The sequence below is a fragment of the Panthera pardus genome, unplaced genomic scaffold, assembly GCF_024362965.1.
Source record: "Panthera pardus isolate Hobbes unplaced genomic scaffold, ASM2436296v1 HiC_scaffold_25, whole genome shotgun sequence".
NCBI lineage: Eukaryota > Metazoa > Chordata > Mammalia > Carnivora > Felidae > Panthera > Panthera pardus.
In genome coordinates this window covers 58242522-58269914 of record NW_026526821.1, presented here as the reverse complement: position 1 = coordinate 58269914, position 27393 = coordinate 58242522, and the positions used below count along the sequence as shown (strand labels likewise).

The following is a 27393-nucleotide window of genomic DNA, read 5'->3' as shown; positions in this document are numbered from 1 at the left end:
AAAAAATAAACATTAAAAAAACATATATTTTAGTGCATAGCATTCAAATTGATATTTTAATTCAAAGTGTTGATCTTTTCTGAACCAAGAATGTAACTATCTGGTTAGTTGTAGGATTTTAGTATTTATTTGATGACTGGCCAGAATGGCAGGAAGAAATGAGAAAAGACCTATCCAGTAAAGGGTCTTACTGGGTACTGGGGAAATTACCCCAGAGATACCAATTCTGAGACACTGCCTATTAAAACTATTAGATTTCAGGACACCTGGGTGGCTGAGTCAGTTAAGCATCAGACTCTTGGTTTCAGCTCAGGTCATGATCTTACAGTTTCATAGGTTCAAGTCCTGCATTGGGCTCTGCACTGAGAGTGTGGAGCCTGCTTGGGAGCCTGCTTGCTCTCTCTCTCTCTCTCTGCCCCTCCCCACTTGCACTGTCTCTGTCTCTCTCAAAATAAATAAATAAACAAGTAAACAAACAAAAAACTATTAGATTTCAAAGAAAAAAAATCCTAAAGGCTTGCAGGCAAATTTATCAAATAAATTACAAAAGAAAGAGAATTAGTCTGGCAGCAAAAAAATTAGTCTGGCATCAAACTTTTCAGTCTACATACCAAGAAAGCAACAACACACACCATCAAAAAAAAAAAAAAAAAAAAAAAAAAGAAAGAAAACAAGGAAAGAAAGCGTGATCCAAGGGTTTTATACCCAGCCAAGTTGTCCTTCAAATATCAAGGCTAAAGAAAAGTAATTTTAGACATATAATAACATAGGGAAATCTGCATCTATCAACTTCTTTGAGGATTTACTACAGGATGAGTATTATATAACCAAATGATGACTTGGAAAACTTCAAACAGACTGATGGTGAGTATTTTGAAATATATAAATATACCTCTAAGATTAAAACAAAAGTGGGGACAGAGGCACCTGGGGGGCTCTGTTGGTTAAGTGCTCAACTCTTGGTTTTGGCTCAGATCATGATCTCATGGTTCGTGAGTTCGAACCCCATGTCAGGCTCCATGCTGATGGTATAGAGCCTGCTTGGGATTTTCTCTCCTTCTGTATCTCTGCCCCTCCCCTGCTCTCTTCCTCTCTCTCTCTAAATAAATAAACTGAAAAATTTTTTTAGAAGTGGGGACAAATGTAGAAGACCAATGTACAGATGTTATATATTATGATAAAATTGAAAGAAGAAAACTAAAATATGGGAGAAGGGAGTATGAAAGTGGAAAACTTAATAAGCTTATTGGTTATTGTAGACAATAAGTGGGCTTTAAAGGATACCAATTTAAAAATGAACCAGATCATAAAAATTAAATAAGAAAATAAAGGAGATGCCTACATGTGAGGCCTGAAACCATAAAACTCCTAAAACAAAACACAGGGAGTAATATCTTGGACATTGGCTTTAGCAACATATTTATGGATGTGTCTCTTCAGGCAATGGTAACAAAAGCAACAATAAAGTATTGGGACTTCACCAAAATAAAAAACTTTGGCACAGCAAAGGAAACTATGGACAAAACATAAAGACAACCTACTGAATGTGAGAAAATATTTGTAAATGATGTAACCAATAAGAGGTTAATATCCAAAATATATCAAGAATTTGTACAACTCAAACCAAACCAAACAAACAAAAAACCAAACAATCCAATTAAAAATGGGCAGAGGGGTTGAATTGACATTTTTCCAAAGAAGACATACAGATGGCCAAGACACACATGAAAAGATGTTCGACATCATTCATCATCAAGCACATGCAGATCAAAAACGTAATAAGATATCACCCTATACCTGTCGGAATGGCTAATATCAAAAAGACAAATAACAGGTGTTGCTGAGGATGTGGAGGAAAAGGAACCCTATGTGCTTTTGGAGGGAATGCAAACTGGTGCAGCAGCCACTGTGGAAAACAGTATGGAGGTACCTTAACATTAAAAATAGAAATACCACACAATCCAGTTATTCCACTATTGGGTATTACCCAAAGAAAATGAAAACACTAATTCAAAAGGTACATGCATCCCTATGTCCACTGTGGCATTATTTACAATAGCCAGATTACGGAAGCAACCAAGTATCCATCAATAGATAAATGGATAAAAAAGATGTGGTATGCAATATATATATGTCATACACACACAGTAGAATATTACTCACCCATAAAAAGAGTGAGATCTTGCCATTTGCAACAACATGGATGAACCTGGGTGGCATTATGCTAAATGAAATAAGTCAGTCAGAGAAAGAAAAATACCATGATTCCACTTATATGTACAACCTAAAAAATAAAACAAAGCAAGCAAACAGTAAAAGACTCTTAAATACAGAGAACAAACTGGTGGTCACCAGAGAGGAGATGGGTGGGAAGATAGGGGAGATAGGTGACCGGCATTAAGAGGCCCAAACATCCAGTTATGAAATAAAAAAAAAAAATAGAAGAGAAAAGAGGGGAGCAAAGGCATTAAAAAATTACAAGGGACTTCTGCTTCTAGCATGATGGAGTAACAGGGATTGGATTTAGTCTCCCACTTGAAATGACTAAGACAAAGACAAAATGTGTGAAGTCATGGTTTTTAGACCTGGCACATCAGATTTTGGAGAAAAGTGATTCCTGAGGAATCACTCAATGTGAGACGTGTGAGTGCCCACCTTGTTGTCTGGAGAGAATCTCCGTGTTGTGAGTGAGTCCAGCTAGAGCCCAGTGGTTTCCTGAATTGAGGAAATGGGATCAGGAGTCCTGGGAGGCCAAGATGGCTGGAGGGTGCAGAGGAAAGTGCCAGACAGGAGAGAGCGGCACGCGTGCGCGCACGCGTGCGCACACGCGCGTACACACACACACACACACACACACACACACAGTGCCAGAGATCTGCCAAGGGTCTGTTTCTAGTCTTCATCTAAGTATTGATCAGTGCATGTGTATGAGGAAACTACTCAAGGCTGTGGAAAGAATCAGCCTTTTAGATTAAAGGGAACAATACTGGAAGCTCACAGAGGGCTAAGAATTGTTCCTGTGCTCATGGGCTGGAGTGGCAAGCTTCCCAACTCATGGACAGTGAGTACTCAGAAACTTATTGTTTCAGTAATGGAGTCACATTAGTCACAGACTAAAGGTTGCTCTGATCCTACCTAACCAACCTAAAAAACAAAATTGAAAGGATCAAACTGTTTCTAAATAACTTCATCTCAGAACAACGTTCAATGATATTTATAGGAATACAAAAACATCTAGCACCCCAAACAAGGTACAATATTCAGTAAAAAAGAGGCTGGTGAGGAGAAAAGCAGATCAACAGAATCAGGCCCAGAAATGACAAGATGATTAAATCTGTAGACAAAGCACACAGTTAATATAACTCTGCTTATTATGTTCAAGATGGAAAAGATTGACTGTGGTAAGTAGAGATAAGAGATATAAAAAGGACACAAATGGAAACTCTAGAGATGAACAACACACTGGAATTAACAGCCGAGTAGATACTGCAGAAAACAAAAGGTGTAAGTTCAAAGGTAACCACAAGAAGAAAAACATGAACTTTCCTAAATACCAAAAATGTTTTAATAAATAAGAATAAAGAATGTGCAATCTCTAGGAAAAGAAGTAGAGTAAATAAAATATATATTATAAAATATGACAGAGACCAAACATAACAGTTGCATCCATAAATATGAACGGGCATACTAACTCAGCTACAAAAAGAATACATATTAAGTTTTCCTAAAATATTTTGATGTTGTCATAAAGGTGCTCTAGTTTTTTGCTTTCTTTTTTAAAGATTTTATTTTTAAGTAATCTCCACACCCACTGTGGGACTCCAACTCACAATCCTGAGATCAAAGTTTACCTGCTCCACCGACTGAGCCAGCCAGGTGCCCTAACTTGCTCAACTTTTGAGCTGTACAACATCCATGGGTAATACATCCTAACTCAAACAGTATTTGTATTCCAGACCTGAGGAAAGTGAGTATGCTGACTGTGTGTATGAGTATACAAACACAACAACAAAGGCTTTCACAGGTTGCATTCATATTAACTTTATTTATTTATTTTTAAATGTTAATTTAATTTTTTTTTTTGAGAGAGAGAGACAGACAGACAGACAGAGCATGAACAGGGGAGGGGCAGAGAGAGAGGGAGACACAGAATCCGAAGCAGGCTCCAGGCTCCCAGCTGTCAGCACAGAGCCCAATGTAGGGCTCGAACCCACGAACAGTGAGATCATGACCTGAGCCAAAGTCGGACGCTTAACCGACTGAGCCACCCAGGTGCCCCTAACTTAATTTAAATAGGTATCTTCATTCAAATAGGAATCTTCAGTCCTATAGGTATCTTCATTCAAATAGGTATCTTCATTCAAACAGGAATAGTACCAACTGGATTTAACTTCCCTAAGAATTCTAGCAAAGTGCATAATGAGAATTCCTGACCTCAGAAACTATGTGACATGATAAATATGTGTTGTGTTCAACTGCTGAGTTTGGGGGTAATTTGTTACACCACAATAGATAACCAAAACATTGTGATACAATCTAAATCAACTAAGCAGATGATATGGAAATTATTGGTTGTCATGTTAGGGCATCTCAAAACTTACTGGGTGGCTATAATTCAATCAATACTTAATCGGGTGCCTGGGTGGCTCAGTTGATTAAGTGTCCAACTTTGGCTCAGATCATGATCTCACAGTTTGTGGTATCTAGCGCCCCCCCCCCACTGGGCTCCGTGCTGATGGTGAGGAGCCTGCTTGGGATTCTTTCTCCCTTTCTCTCTCTCTGCCCCTCCTCAACTTGCACACACTCTAGCTCAAAATTAATAAACTTAAAATAAGATTAAAAAAATCAACACTTAATAAATTGTTGGAGACAGAATGTCTCATGGCTTACAGAACGATGCCTTGGAATACAGCCTCCTCAGTGATATTAAGCATTTACTCATCACCATCTTCTAGGGAGAGAGCCACTAAATCTGGATTATAAGAATAACTTGGCTGCATTCTCTGTTGGGGAATAAAGATGATCTTGTTTGCCTGTCTCTCAACCTAGATGAATAACCCCTTCTAGTCCATTCTACCCTTTTGATCTGTTTTATGCCCTTCAAACAACTCTTGAGTGATAATTCAGCTTTCCTGATGGTTTGGAAGTGGGGGGGGGGGTGGTTTGGAAGCAGGGGGTGGGGGGATGGGGGGGCGGGGGGTTGGGGGTTTGCTCCCTATTGTGAGGCAGGAGCATTAGGGTCTGTGGATGCGGTCCTAGCTGGTTCACTTGCTCAGCCAACAGCTATCCCCACAAACCTCAAGTCTGACAAAGTCAGGTTTATTGGCTCAAGGAAATAGAGACTGCTACCAGCAGAGCCCTGGGGCATTTCACCAAACAAAGAGATAAGGTTTTTACGTAATATGGGGGAAGGGAATCTAGGTACAACTTAAATGAAGCAATGTTTGGATAGCCTCAGGGCAAACAGGGCTGTGTAAGGGGTTGGTCTTGGGTCTAAACTGCAAATCAGACTCAGGGCTTTGTTTCTTGGAAATTAGCAAATTAAAATAGCTATATAATGTCTTGTCTAGAAAGTGCTTTTCTAGAGACTGAATTTGAGTTAAAATGGAAGGTGTTTCTCTACGTTAAAGACATAGATCTGGGCAAAAGTGGGATTTTTCATTCTCACTGATCTGACTTTAAACAGCAAAATTTCTGACAGCCGCTGATTTTAGAGTAAGGCTTCTCATCAAGAAGGCATAAGTCATTCAAAAGGGCTTTGTTATGACATTTGACAGCTGTAGCATGACCTTGGGAGTCATACTGTTTGTTTCCAGTTAACTTTTGCCACTGGCTTTGTGTCTGTTGTGCCAGCCAGATTCAGGGCAGGGCAGTTTTTCCTTTCTTAATATAGTGTCTGGAGAGAGGATTGTTTGAATCTTCATTTAAAAAGCTGGGGCACCTGGATGGCTCAGTCAGTTAAGCATCCCACTCTCAATTTTGGCTCAGGTCATGGTCTCACAGTTTGTGGGTCTGAGCCCCACATAGGGTTCTGCACTAACAGCACAGAGCCTGTTTGGGATTCTCTCTGTCCCACTCTGCCCCTACCCCACTCGCACTCCCTCTTTTAAAATACACAAACATTTAAAAAAAATCACCAGCTACTTTGCCAAATGTAGTACACCACAGATGAACACAATAACAAAATAATTACCATGTTTAAAAACAAACAAACCCCAAACAGTCATACTGTTTCCCAGTTCCGAAACAGTCTCAGGTCAGCTACGTAATTCTTTCAAAATTATCTATTAAAAAAGTGGCATTCATGTAGGAGAGATCTAGAGCACAATCTTTAAAGTAATTAAAATATTGTATGACTTGGGAAATGTGAATCATGACAACAAATGTTTTTTATGCCAGGAGAACGTAAGAGATCAGTGCCATGCACATTTCTTTCTTGTTAGAAGGTGTTAATCAGTGTCCAAGCAGACAAACAAACACTCTAGATAATTGCAGTAAACAGGGATTAAAGCAGGGACTTAGCTACAAAGACATTGGAAGGGCTGGGAGGGAGGTGGGGATCATGGCAAAAGGTCCTACTGCCTGGCTGTAGGCACATTTGCATTGCTGTTCTTGTATTATTGAATCAAAATAAAAATTTGATACTGATCACAATTTGATACTGGTGGTGGTTCGGGGCATGGACGTGAGGTGCCGGCAATTGCTGGCTGCCTGACTCTGGGCACGGTTTCTCACTTGGCCCTCAGACGAGGGCCCACCTCCCAGGGTTGCTGCAATGACTAAACAGGGTATGCCTTACCGATGGCTTGGCTCGTAGCAGGCCTGGCACTCAGGAAATGCTCCACTGATTCATGGTCCTTGCATCCGCTGGAAGCAGCGTGGACAGCCACTCACCCTGATGGAGAATGGAAGGAAAACTATATAGAGATGGCTGGGTCCTTCCAGAAAAATGGTACAGCACTGAGAAGAGGGAGAGGAGGTTGGAGTCAGACAGTCCTGGCTTTAGTACCCATAGGTCCCCAGGAGTGTGCACATCTGAAGAGCTTGCTGAGGTACAGCTTTCCACATGGAACACTGAAGCATTTTCTTCCTTGCAGGACAGATACAAACACTAAATGAGATTTTTTTTTTTTAAGTATGTAAAATGCCTAGCTTGTAGCAAGAGTTCAATTCCAGGAATTTCTGTAATTAAGTAATTATTTTAGAAATAATTTAATATAATTGAAATAATTAAATATTTAGTTAAAAATCACTATCAAAATGTCATAAAGTATTGTGACCTGTCATCATGTAAGGCGAAAACATTTACGTTTGTGTGTATGTTTTCAAAGGGGAGAGTTTGGTGTGAATGTATGTACACCACAGTCATTATAGGTGGCTCAGAGCCACAGTTTCTCTCTGGCCTAGATCCTGCATTCTGAATTTGGGATTTTCTCCCCGGATTCCAGGTTCTGAGAAAGTTGAAGTTCCCAGATATAGCCACCAGGTGGCGCAGCGATTCCTTGCCAGGGTGTAGTGAAAATCCAGGTTTGGAAGCCAGAAGTAGCGTGGGAAGCTCAGAAAGGGTCAGCAGTTTATCTGGAAGTGGTCAGGAGGATGCAAGACTTCAGTGAGGGGCAAGAAGGCTAGGGAGGTGAGTCACAGCAGGAGAAGGAATAAAGCAAATGTGTCAGTAAAAGGTACCCGTGGGACCTGGGGAGGGGCTCTGGCCCAAAGCCCACAGATAATTCATCCATTCTTGCCAAAACATTTGTTGAGCACTTACCGTGAGCCATAAGCAGGGCACGGTGTGAAATCAGCCCCCTCAAGTAGGTCACAGGAGGAGTCTGACACATAAATGACTAATATATAATGTGAAAATCACAAGACATGATGCCACCATCTCTTTAACCCTTATGATGAGCCAAGCACTTTATAATTTCCCTACGTTGCATATGAAGAAACTGAGATTCAAGAAATTCACTCGTTTCCCGAATTCACAAAGCTGAGAAACAATGGTTTCAAAGGCTATGTTAGGAGTGCTTTACCCATCATTACTCCTCTACTAAAAGAAGACAAAACAGCCCCGCTCCTTTAAAGCTCACCACTTGAAGTTAGTCTCGGCAAGCGTTGACAATAAGATGGTGGGCACTCCCCAGTGGGCTCAGGTGCCCCTCTTTCCCTCCCCTCTGCTGGCACCTCCCCATCTCCTGCCCACTGTTCATTCACTGTCCAAGGCATCTGGCTCACCCTACCCACCAACTTCTGGTCACCCCAGCTGCCTCTCCCACAGCCACAGCCTGGCCTTGGTCCTCACTGACAGCTCAGCTCTAGAGAGCACTAGCTCACACATCTCCCTATTCATAGTGACTCGGTCTTCCCTCGGGTTGGCTTAAGTACAGTTGGCTCCGCAGCTGTGAAAATTGGTAAAAGGAAACCTCATTTAAAATGGCGTGAGGAGGCCAGCAGGGGGAGCTCTAACGCCCTACCACTGGTTGTCAACTGCAGACCCAACAGGAACACTTACCTTGCACGTAGATACTTGAGTTAGCTACGGCTTCAGGGGCTTCACGGTGGAGGAGGGAGGAAGGGTTCTCTCCGCACCTCTCCAACAGCCCAGCCAATGAGAGACTGTCACAACTCAGCCAATGAAAAGCCACGGCACTTTGAACTCCCAGTTTACACCTGTGACTATTTCATTTAAAACAAACCCCCCTCCCTCCCCCCCCCCCCCCCCTATTTCTCCCACTCCTCTATGAAAGACCGGTCCTGTCCTTTGTGTTGTGTTGTGGGTTTGCCTATGATTTTGCCATGGCTTGCTTGTTCCGAGTTGCCATTCTCTATTTCTGAATAAACCCATTTTTGATAGTAAAATAACTGACAGTTTTATTTTTAAGGTTGACAGCTATTCTTTGCTTCACTGGGTCCCCTTACAGCTAGTCCAGCTTCTCCCTGCATCAGCCTCTCCTGACTTCACTTCCTTCTTTCCCTGGTTTAGTTCCCATGACGCCGCATACCAGCCACGCTTAAAGAACACCGGAAGCTCCCCCTCATCTCTCTCTGTTCCGTGGTGCTGGCTTCTATCCCGCTAAGGCCTGTCCTTGCTCAGGACTGCATCCCTCAGCAGTGCTGGGAAACCTTGCAGCAGGGGAGGCTGTTGGGCGAGGAGAAGGGAGGGGGAATAGGACATTTTGAAAGGAGGCGAGGGAGTGCTCATCGCAAGGGTTCAGAGTTCTCTGGGAGGGGAACAAGGGTGTGGGCTCCCAGGGCTGGACTGTGAAGATGTCTGACAGCTGCTTAAGAGAATGGGAAACACCCGAGGGGGATTTGGGCAGCGTGGAGGGCCCAGGTGAGGATGTGGACCCTGGATCTAAGGTGTGACCAATTGTGTGCTTGTGGTTTTCCCTGTTAACACTTGGCTGCAGAGACGGACAGTGAATTTATCCAGGGCAGGGTTTTGACATGTGGTTCCAACAGAAAACAGTGGGGCTATTGGGGATACTGGCCGAAGTGCTGGAGAGAATCTACAGACATTACCGGATTACCTGGCTTAAAAACCTGCTTGTTTACTTATTGTTTACAAAACATAAACTTCCCGAGGGCAGGGCCTTGTTCTCCATGTAATCCTACATGTTGTGGTCACCTTCTTGAGTAAGGGAGTCAGACGCTGAGAATAAAGAACCTCAGGGTTTTGGCAGGACAGGAGGCTAAAGGAGAGAGGGTGTGGTTGAAGGTCTGAATGCACAGTTTCAGAGGCGGGTCACTGCAGGAGACTTGCTCAGGGTATGGGGGCCTGAGGTCCAATGCAGATGGGTGACCAATCCATCTCAGTTTGCCCAGACTTTCTGGACTCCACCACTGAAAGACCTATGTCCTGGAGAGCCTTCAATCGTGGGTAAATTGGCCAACTGGTTACTAAATGGAGAACAAGAATTTCTCCGGGAAGCCAGAATAGTGGTGGGTAGTCTATGGAAGCTGCAGGATTGATCATTCTTGTGAGCTTGTCATTTTTTGCCACACTCTATGTGGGACTCCTTAGGCATGTTTTCTCAGCAGTGAAAGGGAGCTTTTTCATAGCCCTGAAGTCTGGGAACAACAAGTATGCTAAAAATGGCAAATACTTCTAAGAGTGGCAACACCAAAGTGTGGCTACATCAGCATTTTCAAGTCTGCCAATTAAGCGCATGGTACTTAGAGCCTTAAAAAATCACATCAACAAAGCTCCCCTGCAGATTCCTTCCTTTCTATAGGAAATTTAACTGCTGATTTATTCTAATAGCATCTATTTTCTTAGAAATCCAGTAATGTCAATTTGCAATATTATATGAAAGGACTACACATAAATATCATAATTTTATTTAATTGAGCACGAGAATCATGTCAAGAATGAAATAGTCTTTGGTTAAATAGACATATCTAGTGTTGAAAATAGATTTCACACTCCACATGCATCACATAACATAGACAAACCATAGCTTTGTTATAATTCAAGTTTTATAATTGCTGTTATAGCAATCAAATATGCATCAATAAATTATTCCAGAGAAGTTTTATTTTCAGAACAGAATTTGATGGCTAAATTATTGAAAATGAAATACAGATTTTCTGGAAAAATTGTAGAAATACATTTCAACCAAAGAATAACTCTTTCATAATGAGTCAACATATACAAGGTATACTGAAGCAAGTAACATCAGAATTATACTCTCTGTGTCGCCATTATAGATTTGTACAATCACTGTAAATAAACATGGGGATCAGGCTATAGCTATTCACAGAAACAGAAGAATACTTTCCCAGAATATTTAAGAATATTTCAGGAAGATTCATGGAAATATAGTTCTTTGTTATAAATATCGGTGGAGAATCAGTATGTGGAGACTTGGGATTCCTATATGCACCTATAGCTTACTCAACATGCTTCTGTCAGAAACTTGAAGATATTGTCCCCTTCTAAGTGTCCCATGTAAAACCAATACAGAGATTTGTTGAATTCTTATTAATTTGTATTCAGTGTTAAATTGAATACATTTAGAAAACTTAAATCTTCTATCACTTTCACAAATGCATAGGTTGATGGTTGACAAAAGTAAACTAATGTTGTCTGTTCTGTTAGATTTTGGCACATGGCTCAGTTCTTCGTTTCATTGGGGACTAACAAGATGTAGCATAAATGCCTTATTAAGTAAGCTAAGCCATCAATTTTATTTGTATTAGACTTTTTACTCTGAGATAATTGCAGAAATTGTAGATTCACATGCAGTTGTAAGAAATAATACAAAGAGATCCTGTCTACCTTTTACCCAGCTTCTCCCAATGGTAATATCTTGCAAAACTATACCATATCACAACCAGGATTTTCATACTGGTATAGTCAAGATATAGAATGTTCCATCCCAAGGATCCTGTGTGTTACCCACCTCTCTCCTTCTCCACCCTCCTCCCTAGCAAACTCTAATCTGTTCTCAATTTCTAGAATTTTGCATTTCAAAATGTTGTATACATGGAATTCTACAGTATGTAACCTTGTGGGATTGACTTTTTCACTCAGCATAATACTCTGGAGATTCATCCAAGCTGTTGCTTGTATGAGAAATTATTTTTATTGCCGAGTAGTATTCCATGGCACGGATGTATCATATGTTTCACCAGCCACCCATTAAAGGACATCTGGTTGTTTACAGTTTTTGAATATTATCTATAAAGCTGCTATGTATATTCACGTACAAGTTTTTGTGTGAACATACGTTTTCACCTCTCTGGGACAAATGCCCAACAGTGCAATTGCTGAGTGGTGTGGCAGCTGCATGTTTAGTTTTATAAGAAACTGCCAAATGGTTTTTCAGAGTGGCTGTTCCATTTTCATTCCCCTCAGCTATATAAGACTGATCCAGTTTCTTTGCATCCTTACTATTATTTGGTGTTGTTACATTTTTAGCGATTTTGATGGGTGCTTAGTGGTATCTCATTGCGGTTTTAATTTGCAGTTCCCTAATGATCAGTGATATTGAGTATCTTTTCATGGGCTTATTTGCCATTTGTACATCTTCTTCAGTGAAAAGTCTGTATATGCTCTCCATTTTTTAATTGGATTTTTAAAAAACACTGTTGAGTTTTTGTGAGTTCTCCATATATTCTAGATACCAGTCCTTTGTTGGAAATGAATGACTTGCAAATATTTTTCTCTCAGTCTGTATGTAGCCTATCTTTTCATTCCCTTAACATGGTCTTTTTCAGAGCAGAAGTTTAAAATTTTGATGTAGTGCAATTTATCCAACTTTCCTTTATGGATTATGCTTTTTGGTGTGAAAATACTCTTTGCTTAACCCTAGGTCCCTATGATTTTCTACTTTTTAAAAAAATGTTATAGTTTTACATTTTATGTTTAGAATTATGATCCATTTTGAGTTAATTTTTATACAAGGTGTGACAGGTAGGTTGAGGCTATTTGCCTGTGGATATCCCATTGCTGTAACACATTTATTGAAAAGACTATTCTCCCTCCATTGAAGAGGGAGTATACCCAACTGAGTATATTTGTGTGGATCTATTTCTAGATTTTCTATCCTGTTCTATTGATGTATGTGTCTGTTCCTCCATCAATAAATACCATACTATCTTGATTACTATAGCTACATAATAAGTTTTTATATTGAATAGAGTGATTTCTCCTACTTATTTTTCTTTTACAAGATTGTTTTAGTTATTCCAAGGTCTATGTCTTGGAACTCTTAGAATAAACTTGAATATGTCTACAAACTTTGCTGAGATTTTGATAGAAATTGGATTAAATCTATAGATAAATATGGGGAGAACTGACATCCTTGCTATTTTGTGTCTCCCAATCCATGAACATGGTATATCTCTTCATTTATTTAGACCTTTGATTTCTTTCATTAGTATCTTTTAATTTTCAGCATTTAGATCTTATACATGTTTTGATAAATTTATACCTAAGTATTTATTTTCTTCAGAGTGATTATAAATGATATTATGCTTTTAATTTTTGTTTCCACTTTGTTCATCTTTAATATTTAGAAATATGATTATATTTTGTGTGCTGATCTCACATCCTGAAATCTTGCTGAACCCACGAGTTCTTTCTTTTATTTTCTTTTTAACAGATTCTTTGGAATTTCCTATCATGTCATATGTAAACAGAGATATTTTTATTTCTTTCTTTCCAATCATATGCATTTAATTTCTTTTTCTTGCTTTATTGCCATGTGTAGAACTTCTGGTACAGCCTTAAACATTTTTATCAGTGTAAATGTCTGGAGATTTGCTAAAATGCACTGGCCTGAATGAGGCCCATCATTCTCAAACAAGTGCATTTTCAACACTTTTCTTATCATCCAACCTGTCTAGAGTTCATTTCCTATAATTTGGATCAATAACTGATAACATTCATCAGTGGTTATAAATGGCACCCACACTGCAAAGTCCCTTGAAGCAACAGAGAGGCCTTTAATGAGCTAAGTGGAAACTGCTTATAAAAGCAAACTTAGCATAGGAATATTATTCATAAGACAGAACCAGGAGGTAGTGTTGCTCAAGGAATTAAGGTGTGAGGTTGACTTATGGAGTATGTGGTGTGTCCTTCCAGTTGTCCCCTCTTACCTCTAAATTGGTGATAGCAGTAATTTTAAACTCAGAAGTATGAAATACCATCAAAATTACCTTATTCTTATATATTAGAAATTGCTATTGTTAGGAACTCTTCTGAGAATTGACTTTTGACAAATAAAGACTTCTGTGCATCTTACTATGCTTTTAGTAAAAGGCACTTAAAAATATTTTGACGTCTCAAACTCTGTTCATGTCTTAATTTTTTAAACAAAAATATGATCATTAATAACATTTTTACTTATTTTAAAAATGTATATTTCCTATATATAGTGTTGCATTTTATGTTATACGATGTACCTAACCCACCAGAGAGGGTTTATGGCCATTATGAAAAGACAGAAAATGGGGTACTGCTTGATGCTTTATAGACTTCAATATAAGAGGTCTTGGATATATACACATAGGTCCTTAGAGGCCTTAGATGTGTACTCAGGTACAATGTAGTTTCTTGAAAAACCAGGAGCTCCTGCACATAATTTGTAGAAACATTTTAAATCTGTAGTAACAACCAAATTTCAGAGATGAATTTTTGTTTGTTTTGGTAGTTAACAGTGACAAATCATCATAGGCAGGCTAGTCATCGCTTTACTGATTTTGCCGATTCAATGAGTACCTGTGCATTTCAGTAACTCTCTTGTCTTTTTCTCAAGATTGGAAATGATCTAAGTACCACTCTATCCATTGTACGCAGTGAGTTCTGGAGTCAGGTCTTGGGGCATGGACCTAGCCTCTCTGAGCCTCAGTTTTCTCACCTGTAAGTAGCAATGATGATGTGAATCTCACTGGTTATAAGGCTTAAATGAGATGATCTTGCCAAGGGCCTGGTCTAAAGCTGGGCAGGGAGTGTGCCTTCAATTACTGACTTCTTTGCTTCCTCTTCTTACACTTTGTCCTGTTTCCTTCCCCTCTTCAGCCTCTCCCCTCTCCTCTCCACATACCACGGAACGAGACACTTCTTATTTTGGATGCCACACCTCATGCCTGAGAGAAGGGAACCCTCTGTCAGAAGCACTAGCAGTGGGGGTCTGGAGAGCTTGTTGCTGAGGCTGTCCCACCTCATTAGTGTATTCCCATGGCCTGCTTACACAGATAGGGCTGCGCACAAGACTCTGTGTTCTTATGCCATTTTCATGTTACAGCGTGACCAAAGCTTCATAAGTAACTGATACATTCTAGCAAATGTGACTTCATAGTGCACCTGCAGTTCAGTACATGGCCATGGATAATCCGGAGACAAACAGTCCTGCATGGTCACCCCAAACTCAAGACTGACCGTGTGATGCACTTAGTTCCTTCATGGTTGCAGTGAGTTTCGAATCAAGACTGCTTTGGGCACAGCAAGCAACAAAAACACTCTCACGATACAGTGCAATCACATTGCACATACCTCTTTTTTTTTTTTTTTTTTTTTTTTTTTGTCCTAAGGAATGGAACGGCAACTGTCTCAACGTGTCACTTTGGCAACCAACAATGTTTCTCAAGTCGGTGAGACGGGTGTGAATACGATATGAACAAAGGCTATATATGTGAGTACCTGTGTGGATTGGGAGTTTGCAAATGACCACTTTAATATCCAGTCTGGCACAGGGTTCCCTGGCCACCCTCTCTCGTTCTGCTGTGAGGATGACAGGGCTGCTGCGAACCCTGGCAACGAAGAGTCAGCGGTCAGTCGCCGTCGGCAGCAGCACTTAAAAGATTTTCATTTCACGCAAACACCGAGCGCTTTCCTCTTACTGCATCAGGCCTTTCTTGGAACTGCCTTGAAGTATTCCTCCCTTGAAATGTCGGATACTCCACCATACCATTTCTGAAGCCAGATATGTTCTATCTTCATCTTCATAAAGAACCATTCATACTGACGAGGCCACTTCCTCAGAACTGGGTGTCTGCAGAAATAAAGGAGAGGTCACAACACAGCTGCTCTTATCAGGGGGTGTCCCTCCCAGGGCACCGCTCCAGAGTCGGCGTATCACTGGGCAGGTCATCCAGCCCTTCAGACTCCAGGCCTCATTTGGGCTGAAGCCAGAAGCGGATGCCAGGGAGCCAAGGATGGGGACTGGGGCAGCCTTAGGAAGGCAGGAAACTGCCATCTGCACAGAGGGGCAGCCCAGTCTTGCACCAGGCTCCTTGGTTCGGATCCCAGGCGGGCTGCTGATGAGCTGTGGTGCTTCGTGGGCTATTTGCCCTCTCAAACCCCGGTCTCCTCACCGTCAGGGGGGCCGACAGTGACGGTGCTCTGATTGTGGGGCTGCGGGGGGAGCAAACAACTCTGCACACATAAAGCACCTGCACAGAGCAAGTGCTCAGTGAATGCCGGTTGCTGTTATCAGGAAACATAAAGAAAGGCGTTATGTATCTCTGTCTCTATGAGACGTCAAAAGAATTGTGGGCCTCCGAAACAAATCTGCTCAGGGGGAGATTTCCATTCCTGCAGCAGGCTTACAAGTGTTGAACCAAGTAGAGAGTCAGACAGAGTGGACAGGGAACATCACGTTCCACCTTCTGCTTACTGACTTGCTTTCTCTCTCACGTGTAACCCTAAACACAGGCACTGTCAGTGCAAAGCCTGACGTGGGGCTTGAACCCACAAACCGTGAGATCATGACCTGAGCTGAAGTCAGATGCTCAACCGACTGACCCACCCACGTGCCCCAGCCCACTTCTTTTAAACTTCATAAAAATTGGGGCACCTGGGTGGCTCAGCCGGTTAAGTGTCCGACTCCTGATGTCAGCTCAGGTCATGATCTCACGGTCGTGAGATCAAGCCCCATGTCTGGCTCCACGCTGGAGCCTGCTTGGGATTCTCTCTCTCTCTGCCCCTCCCCCACTGTCATGTGTGTGTTCTCTCTCTCAAAACACATCAATAAACATGAAAAAAAATAAACTTCATAAAAATAAAAATTTTATCATATCTAAAAATGTTATAAAAATTCGAAGACCAAGTGCAGACTGGGAAGAACATTTGCAACAATGCATATGCAATAATAGGCTGATGACCTTTTATAAAAAAATATATTTTGAAATAACCGTAAACTCACAGAGAAGTTGAAAAGTACAGTACAATGAACTATTTCTTCCCCCTAAACTATTTGGAAATAAGTTGGAAATAAGCTGATGTGATGCCCCAATACTCCAAATACTTGTGCAGCCAAGATGATAAAAGGTTGTTGTTATCTTAAGCAAACACGTTTTGTACTTGCAGCCAGAACACATTTTGGCACCTGCAACTATAACAAATCCCAGAGGGCACTGGTTTTGCATCCAGGCAGTGAGTGGCAGGGGGAGGGACCTGGAGGAGACTGACAGCAGGGGTTTAAAAGAAGGTAAAGATAAAGTTAGTGGAAACAGGAGGTAAAGGCACCCTCGTAACATGGTGGTGGAAAATTCAGCAACACTGTGCCTACAGAAAGTACGGAATGAATTTAATGAACGCAATGGTCTCCCTAGGGTTTTGACCTAGTCTCACTGCCTATCATAACATGAAAGAGGAGGGTTTAGAAGGAAAGAGGACAGCTGGGCTGGGGCGCCTGGGTGGCTCAGTCAGTAAAGCGTCTGACCAGCTCAGGTCATGATCATGGGGTTCATGAGTTCAAGCCCCACATCAGGCTCTCTGCTATCTGCACAGGGCCAGCTTTAGATCCTCTGTCCTCCTCTCTCCCTGCCCCTCCCCCTCTCTAGAAAATAAATAAACATTAAAAAAAGAGGACAGTGAAGTTAAAAAATAAATCACACACACACACACACACACACACACACACACACACACACACACACCCCTATGCTCTTTTCTCAATCTATGTACTGAAAACCACACGTTCATCTTGATATATCCAACCGCAATCCAATTCCAGAGTTCACTCTCATTTTCTCCATTTACGTGTAAAAAACCCCTTCCTGTGGTGTGAGAAACCAGGCTTCCCCTGTCCTTACCGTGTTTACTTATTTGATGGTTCCCCTGTATGTAAAATCTTCCACCTCCTTTGGGGTGTGGGTAGCTCCTGCAGCTTACAATTTGCTTTCGTCTTACTCTTCCACTAACTAACACGAAGTGTGAATCTGCCTGTTTTCATTGCCTGTGCCTCTGGGAAGACACACAAAGCTCCTAGCCCCAGCTCCACCCTTCCACTCCCTGCTGCCCTCCCTGCACAGACACCCTCCTGACCCATGGGAGACCACCCCTCCAAGCAGGCACCCTCCTTACCTTTCACGAGCTCTGGGCCTCCTGCCTCCTGCTAGCTGGTCTGCCCTCTGGCACATTTTGATCCCTACAGCGGTGATTTTTAAACTTTAGTAGAAATGCTAATTTCCTGGGACCTGCTTTTAAAATTTAGATTGAGTCTTACATCCAGAGAATCGGATTCAGTTAAGCAGGTCAGGGCAGGAGGGTGGGGGCAGAAAGCCTGTCTATGCAAGAATCCTCAGTGGGTCAGATGTAGGTGTGAGAGGACCACACTGAGAAGTGTTCTTTCACTTCTGGATGTATGAAAATGTCTGTTTTCTGGACTTCTCTACAAAGCCTCAATTATTTACTTCCATTTTTTAAATTTTTTAATGTTTATTTATTTTTTGAGAAAGAGAACAAGCCAGGGAGGGGCAGAGAGAGATAGGGAGAGACAGGGAGAGAGAGAATCCCAAGCAGGCTCCACACTGTCAGCACAGAGACAGACACAGGGATCGAACTCATGAACCATGAAATCATGACCTGAGCCAAAACCAAGAGTTGGATGTTAACTGACTGAGCCACCCAGGGGCCCCTGGTTATTTCCATTTCAAGGCAGGGCGTTGTAGAGGGTTGCAAGTGCGCAGGGAAGAGCGCCTGGAATCCCTCAGTGTGGGGTGCTGTCTAAAGGCAGGGTGAGGCCACGGGAAGACAGTCTGCCTGGCCTCTGCTGTCACCTGCAGCATGTTGCTGATATCACAGCTCAGACCTTCACTATCACTGCCTCAGAGGCATCACATGGCACAGTCATGACTTCTGCTTTTTATTACAGTGTATTTCTGGACAAACCAACTTCAAAGCATATACAAACCTTGAAAACATGGCTTGCTTGGCAAATTCTATTTCTTCTGGAGACACTGCAGTCATCTGGCCAGTGAGCGTCAACCGGGCACATCGGGGGTCTTCCGGGTCGACGATATTTTTTCTGCATTCAAAGAATGTTTTTCACTTATTAAAATGATGATAGAACATAAGCCTGAAATACCAAGAATTTTATTAAAAATTAAAAAGAGCAGCCACATGGCTGGGTCTATCATTGAAGTTTTTACACTATCTATAATTACTTTAAAATACTTTGGCACACGGGGTGCCTGGGTGGCTCAGTTGGTTAAGTGTCTGACTCTGGATTTCAGCTCAGGTCATGATCTCACCTTCCGTAAGATCGATCCTCATGTCAGGCTCTGTGCTGACTGTGAAGATCCTGCTTGGGATTCTCTCTCTCCCTCTCTTCCTGCCTCTCCCACCCACTTTCTCAAAATAAATAATCAATGAACAATAAAAACATACTTTGGCACTGGCTGTGTGAGAGGTGTGTTTGGGTAAGTGAGACATTAGCCTGCACCCTGGGGGGTGCATCTAGTCAAGGGTGCACATTCTGCAAGACCCCAGTTGGGAGCCACTGTCCGGAATCCTGTTGCTACTCTGCACAACCTTAGGGGTACCACTCAAAGACAATAGGAGTTGTGCTCCAGAAGTAAGGCAATACATCTGCCTGGATCCAGCAGTGACTGAGGTGAAGGTTTTCTGACATCACAATCAGAATGTGGAGGGTCCTCCTTCAGTGTAAGGGATGTTGGAAATAATGAGAACATTAGCGTGACTGTATTTGTAACTGCCTGCTAATGAGTGTTTCCATGGTGACAGAATTCTTCTAAGACTTGGCTTTCATTGAAAGAGTCACCTGGCAGTGAGGATGTACTTTGTATTCTGGATATCACTCTTTTTCCAGGTGAATATAATTCTAATATAAATATAATATGATATGATATGATACAATATAATTCTCCTAATTAGTAATCCTCCTAACTAGGGTTGCCAGCTAAAATACTGTATGACACATAGTCATGTGAGAATAGTTGTTTACCTGAAATTTAATTTTTTTAAAAAATTTTAATGTTTATTTATTTTTGAAGGAGAGAGAAATAGAGCATGAGTGGGGGAGGGGCAGAGAGAGAGGGAGACACAAAATCTGAAGCAGGCTCCAGGCTCTGAGCTGTCAGCACAGAGTCCAATGTGGGGCTCGAATTCATGAGCCGTGAGATCATGACCTGAGCTGAAGTCGGTCGCTTAACCAACTGAACCACCCAGGCGCCCCTGAAATTTAATTTTTTACAGCTTTATTGATATATATATAATTCACCCTTTTTAAAAAAAATTTTTTTTTAATGTTTATTTATTTTTGAGACAGAGAGAGACAGAGCATGAACGGGGGAGGGCCAGAGAGAGAGGGAGACACAGAATCGGAAGCAGGCTCCAGGCTCTGAGCCATCAGCCCAGAGCCCAATGCGGGGCTCGAACTCACGGACCGCGAGATCGTGACCTGAGCTGAAGTCAGACGCTTAACCGACTGAGCCACCCAGGCGCCCTAATTCACCCTTTTAAAGTGCACCGTTGAGGGTTTTCAGAATATTCAGAGTTGGGCATCCATCACCATTATCTAATTTTAGAACATTTTCATCACCTACCCACTACACCCTTTGCCCATTAGCAATGATTCCTCATTTCTGACCCTTTACCACATCCTGAGCAACCGCTGATCTACGCTCCATCTCTAGAGTTGCCTGTTTTGCCCACACTGATGGAATCATACCGTATGTGGGCTTTTGTGACTATCTTCTTTCACTTAGCATAGTGACTTCAAGGTTCATCCATGTTTTAACCTGTATTGGCACTGCATTGTTTTTATTGCTGAATATTACTTTATTGTATGGATAGACCACACTGTGTTTACCAGTTCATCAGCTGATGGGCATTTGGGTTGTTCCCATCACAAATAATGCTGCTATGAACATGTAGGCACATGCTTTTGCATGGATGTGGTTTTTAGAGGTGGAACTGTCAGAAAGGGAATTGACGGATCCTACGGCAACTCTACGTTTAACCTTTTGAGGAACAGCCAGACTCTTTTCCAAAGCAGCTGCACTAATTTACATTCCCACCAGCACTGTATGAAGTGAATTCCTTCATATTTTTGAGGGCACTTGTTTTAGTCTGTCCTTTTCATTCTAGCCGTCTTAGTGTGAAGTGATCTCACTGTGGTTTTTATTTGCATTTCCCTGATGGCTAATATTGACTATCTTTTCATGTGCTTACTGGCTGTATGTATATCTTTGCAGAAATGTCTATTCAAATCCTTTGTCCATTTAAAATTGGGTTCTTTTCCTTTTTATTATTGAGTTGTGAGAGTTCTTTGTATATTCTGAATACAAATCCCTTTCCAATATGTGATTTAAACGTATTTTTTTTTCATTTTCTTGATACTGTTCTTTGTATTATTTTTATGATTATTTTTGTTTTAGAGAAAGAAGGAGAGAGTAAGAAGGAGAGAGTAAGAAGGAGGGGAGAGGGGCAGAGGGAGAGAGAGAGAATCTTAAGCAGGCTCCATGCTCAGTGTGGAGCCTGATTGGGGCTCGATCCCATGACTCTGGGGTTATGACCTAAGATGAAATCAAGAGTTGGATGCTCAACTGACTGAGCCACCCAGGAGCCCCTTGATGGTGTTCTTTGATGCACAAAAAAAAAATTTTTTTTTTAAATTTTCATCAAATCCAAATAACTTCTTTTTCTTCTGTTTCCATTTATGATTTTTTTAAAGCTCCCAGCAACCTAGGGCAAAGGATATTTATCAAAATCCTACCCATATGTTATGTTTTATCTCATAGAACAAGACAGCATTCATATTATTAGATATTGTGGTTTTTGTAGTAATATAAGAAATAGAAATATGTATAAAGATTGAGAAATAATAAGCATACTTGTAGTTATTTGCAAATGACATGACTGTATAGAGAGGAAAATGCAAAAGAATCCACACTCAGAATATTAGTATTAAGAAAAAGCTCAGCAAGATTGTTGAATTCAAGAACAATAAACAACTGCATTGCTACTTATAAGAAAACAACTAGTTTTGAAGTACATTTTATATACTAAAAGGTATACAGATGGTAACTAAACCTATAAAATACCTGGGGATAAATTTAACCCAAAAATGTGTAATACCTTGGTGGAAAAAATTATGACTTTATTGAAATACATAAATGGCCTAAGTAAAGAGAGGGTTGGTTATACCAAATACATGAATGGGAAAACCCAATTTAAAGGAGATTAATTTCTAGAGACGCTATAATTTCAGTTCCAATTCTGATATATATATTTTTAATAAAACAAAACAAGCTGAATCTAAACTTCACATGGAATAACAAAAGTCTGAGAATAGTCAAAACCACTATAAGGAAGAACAACATGGTGGGAGCGCTTCCTCTACAGATAACCCTAACATAAAACCATATTAATTAAGGCAGTGGGTATTGGTACAAGGACAGACCAAGGGAACAGACTGGAAGACCCAGAAATAGACCCATGCTTATATGTTATTTCACATACAACAAAGACTGAATTAGAAATTAGCAGGTAAAGTTCTAATTATTCAATAAGTGGTGCTGAAAAAAATGGTTGTCTGGAAAAAAATCTAAAAAATCAGACCATGTATAAGTCAATTCTAAATTGAATTAATGATTTAAATGTATAAAGCAAAGCCTTAATACTTTCAGGATAAAATATTTATGACTTCAGGGTTGGAAAGAATTTCTTAAAGATGACACAAAATGCTCAAACCACAAAGGTAGATGAATGTGACTTATTAAAATTAAATCTTTCTTCAATAAAAGATTTCATAAGTTAGCTATGGGTGAAGTCTATTCATTACCACTATGATTTCTTATTCTATCAGTGAGTGTGGTAAGTGGAATTCTGGGATGGCCTCCATCATCTCCACCCCTAGTACTCTGCCCTGTACAATCCCTTGTCCTTGAATGTGGGCAGGAGCTGGGACTCTCTTCTAGCCAAGAGAATATGGCAAAAGTGAAGCGCTGGTAATCCCATGCTTATATCACAGCCAGTGAGACAGACTTAGAGACTGTGGGAGAGAGAGAGAGAGAGAGAGAGAGAGAGAGAGAGAGAGACTGTCTTACCCATGGGAGACACCCTTCTATTGGCCTTTAACAGGTAAGCTGTTGTGAGGTGACCTGCCTTGGCTGTGGAGAGAATGGGCGGTGGCTTCTAGGAGCTGTGGACTCAGTCCTACAACCACAGGGAACTGAACTGTTCCACAAGGAACACTCACAGGTGCTAGAAAGAGGACCAGAGCTCCAGAAAGTGTTGTGGCCCCACTGACATCTTTCAGCTTTGGAAGATTCTGAGCAGAGGACCCAGTTCAGCCAAGTCCAGAATCCTCGCCCACAGAAACTATATAACAAGTGTGTGCTACTTCAATCTCTACGTTTGTGTCAATTTGTTACACAGCACAGAAAATGAATACAGTGTGTGTGCTGAAACTATAATTTTTAACTGACAATTTTTTTTTCAGTTACATTGTTAGTTACTGATTTCCAACCTACATTTTGGTCAGAAAGTTATCCATATAGGTATCTATTGTTTGATATTTGTTAAAATCATCCTTAAAGCCTCATGGTCAATTGCTGTGCGCCTGAATAGGATGGACATTCTCTAACTGTTCGGTGCAAGGTTCTGCAAATTACCATTACAGCAAGCTTAAGTGTCTTCAAATCTCTTACCTCATTGCTATTTTTGTTTTTGTTTTCTTACTCTATTGATTATTAAAGGATGTGTTAAATATTTTCTGGACTTAATTTCTGGATATCTATCCTTGACACACACATACACACACACACACACACACTCACTTACTTTTCTTCCTCCCAAAGTAGTTCTATCATAATTTTTACTCTATTCATACAAATATTATGTTTGCAGTGACACAGTGTTTACTAAGCCATGTAGTACACTATGAATAAACTTCCTTTTTATACAACCTTTTGTTTTCATTTGGAATTAGTTAATAACTTCCCCTTTATCTTTCTTTTCTTTTTTTTTCTTTTGCTTAGTTTTCTATGAACCTACCATTTATTCATTCCCAAACTTTTCTTTTTAGCATAATCAAATATAAGATATATTCCATCATATTCAAAAGAACTGAAAACATAAGTTCATATAAAAACTCGTACATCATTGTTGATAGTAGCAGCATTTATAACAACTCCAAAGTAGAAATAACCTGAATGGCACAAAAATAGACAGAATGTGGGATAGCTATTCAATGGCATATTGCTCAGCTATAAAAAGGAATGAACTACTGGGGTGCCTGGCTGGCTCAGTTGCTGGAGTGTGCAACTCTTGATCTCAGGGTTGTAAGTTTGAGGCCCACACTGGGTGTAGAGATTAGTTTAAAAAACACTTTGGGGCATCTGGGTGGCTCAGCTGGTTGAGTGCTTGACTCTTGGTTTTGGCTGGAGTCATGAGCTCACAGTTTGTGGGATCAAGCCTAGCGCTGGTCTCTGGAGACTGCTCGGGATTCTCTCTCTCCCCCTCTCTCTCTGCTTCTCCTCCACACACACACACACTCTCTCTCAAAATAAATTAAAAAAATAAACTTAAACAAATTTATAAAATGTATATGTTCTCTCACTGCTGAAAAAAAATGAATGAAGTACGGATAGCATGGATAAACTTTGAAGATACTTCAAGGTGTGTGTGTGTAAAATTTATATGTATATATATACAGCATATGCAAATTCATAGAGGCAGAAAGATTAGTGGCTGTAAGGGCTGGGAAGAAGAGGAAACAGGAAGAGAAAGCTAAGCTAATGTGCATGGGGCTTATCTGGGGGGAAATAAAAATATTCTCAAATTAGATAGTGGTGACAGATAGATGCAGAACGTTGTCAGTATTCTAAATGTCAGTGAACTTCACACTTTAAAGGTTGAATTTTATGGTATGTGAACTATATCTCAAGTAAGAAAAAAGTAGCATTCCACTGAGTTCACTTTTTCCTTCTTGGGGACTGTCATCCTCTGGGTCCCACTGGTACCGTTTGCTTTTATGCTTGCTATATGACCGTAATCTGGAGAACTCCCTCTATTGTCAATGGGGAATTTCCCCATCCTGTGTTGGATCACTTCTTTCCCTGGGCTGCCATCTTCCTCTTTCTTCTCATTTTGGTATAATGGTTCTGTCAAAAATATATATGTTTTCTAAGAAAAAGTTCAGTGGAAGTAAAATTACCTGAGGTTTTGTATGTTTGAGAATGTGATTAGTTTACTTTCATTCTTGATGGATGGTTTGGCTAAGTATTAAATGCTATGTTTGCAATGATTACACCAAATAATGTTGAAGGTACTGCTCCATTCCAGTGTTGCTGATTAAATAGTCCAGTGTGATCTTCTTCCTTGCTCTTTTGTATGTGACCTTGTGCCCTTGCCCCTCTGAAAGCTTTCAGAAACTAATCTTTACCGATGAGTCCCTGAAACTGCACAATGATGTACCTTGATACAGGCTTAAAAAAAAATCCATTGTTCTGGGTACTTGGTGGATTGTTTTAAACCTGGAGACTCACGTCTTTTGGTTTGGGGGAATTTTTCTTCAGTTCTATCTGGCAATTTTTTTCCTTTCATTTTCTCAATTCACCTTTTCTGGAATTCTTTTATTTTGGCTTTTGGAACTTTTGGATTGGCCTTTTAATTTTCTTATTATTCCTCTCATATGTTTCATCTGTTTCTTTTTATTCTACTTTTTGGCAGATTACTTCAAACCTACCCTCAAATGCTTCAGTTGAATTTTTAATTTTTGCTACCACATTTTTAATTTAAATTTAATTTTTCTTAATTTTAAGCAGGCTACATGACCAGCGTGGGGCTTGATCTCACAAACCATGAGATCATTCCCTGAGCTGAAATCAAGTCAGATGTTTAACTGACTGAGCCACCCAGGCACCCTTCATATTTTTAATTTTTAAGGGTTCTTTCTGTTTGTTCTCATGGAGTGTTTTTATTTTAAAGCCTATTCTTCTACAGTATATTGTCTTCTGTCCTGAAAAATTGCTTCCTTCTCTTTGTATTGTTTTAATTTTTCCTAGTTCTTTTTATCTGTTCATTTTGCATGGTAGAGACTTTCCTCAAATGTTTTCCTTGGCTGTTTATTCATATTTAAAATGTGTCACCCAGGAGGGGCCCCTGGGTGGCTCAGTCGGTTGAGCAGCTGACTTCTCAGGTCGTGATCTTGCAGCTGACGAGTTCAAGCCCCGCGTAGGGCTCTGTGCTGACAGTTCAGAGCCTGGAGCCTGCTTCAGATTCTGTGTCTCCCTCTCTCTCTGCCCCTCCCCTGCTCATGCTCTGTCTCTCTCTGTCTTAAAAATAAATAAACATTAAATAATTTTTTTAAAAAAAAGTGGCACCCCAGAGCCAGTTGGAAATTGTGACTGCATAGGTATGGCTTTCTGACTAGTGCACTTTACTCTAAGGTGATCAGTCTTGATGGTTTTGTTGAAGGACTCTTAACTTTTCAGTATCTGGGTTTTTTTGTTTGTTTGTTTTCTCTTGGGCTGTTTGGTATCCCTGGGGAAATCCTCAAAGGATTCTCAGACAAAACCTTGTTAAAGATGACCTTAGTCCATAATTCACAGGAAGAAGCAAGAGCCAGCAGAAACAGTAAATACCAGAAATAGATACCCAAGATATACTAAATTGATTATAAGATAAAGATATCTAAAATGCATAAGGTCTCCCAATCTTTAATTGAAAGTGTAGCTCTTTGGGGGTCAGATTTTATAATGGGCCCTTATTTCTAACCTGTCACCTGACCCAGTCCAAGATATTGTTTCTTTGTTCTCATTGTATCAAAACCTAAGCCTCTACTTTTCCCAGACCGGCAAACCCCACTAGTGAAGTTCTGGTTCTGTTTCTTTTGTTTGTTTGTTTCATCTTCATTTCTGACCCCCAGGGGATTTCTTTTTGTTTCTTATGAGTATGCATTTAAAAGAATGTTTTTCTTCCTACCGCTTTTTTTTTTTAGATTGATGAAGTCTGTAGTTGTATTTTAAAACTTTAAATAATAAAAAAATGTTAAGATTAAAAACAAAGAATTTCCATGTAGAAGATTTAGAGACTATAAAAATATGTTAGAAAGTAAAAATAAGTGTTTTTAAATAAACTTGGAATTATAGCCTACATAGAGCTTTTATCTTATTTGTTTCCACTCAAAAATTAAATTGTGAACATTTTAGATCGAGAAGTACATGCTGGGAAATCTATTTACTCACAAAATTCTCAAACATTTATCTACTATTTCTGTCTACTGAATATACAGGAGGAGCTGGAAAGATCCACCTCTGATGCTGAATGATTTTACTTGTATTGTGAGAGCTGTGTGACATAGCTGAGTCACAGCAAATACAGTGTCTGGTCTCATTGCCCCCATCGACCTTGTGAGCTGGAGCCCCAAGAACATAGCCTCAATTTCCTCTTCTGAAAAATGAGGACATTAATTTTTGCCCGACTTCTTCACAGAGTTCAAAGGAATGTAAAAGCACGATGAACATCATAAGGAAGTAATGAATGGTTTTCTCATATATATAAATGTGAAACTACAGTAAGTGAATGTGAGCAGGTTAAAGATAGAGAAGATCGTCTTCAAGGCAGACTGAATTATTTCCCTTCTCCATTAGTCTATAGCCTTGAAAGATTTTTCCGGCACTGCATTTCATTATGGTAGG

The 27393-nt window shown here is 40.4% G+C and overlaps 1 protein-coding gene across 1 annotated transcript in view; it reads right to left on the bottom strand.

Annotated features, from left to right (window-relative positions):
- Window positions 1-10316: 10316 nt before the first annotated feature.
- The window catches only part of CREG2 (cellular repressor of E1A stimulated genes 2), a 36570-nt gene continuing 19493 nt past the window's right edge, over window positions 10317-27393 (bottom strand). The window contains exons 3-4 of the mRNA XM_019439647.2: window positions 18639-18752; window positions 10317-15494 (exon numbers count right to left, since the gene is read on the bottom strand). Of these exons, the coding sequence (XP_019295192.1) occupies window positions 15347-15494; window positions 18639-18752 (262 nt within the window). The 3' untranslated portion in view covers window positions 10317-15346. The remainder of the gene's footprint in view (window positions 15495-18638; window positions 18753-27393) is intronic.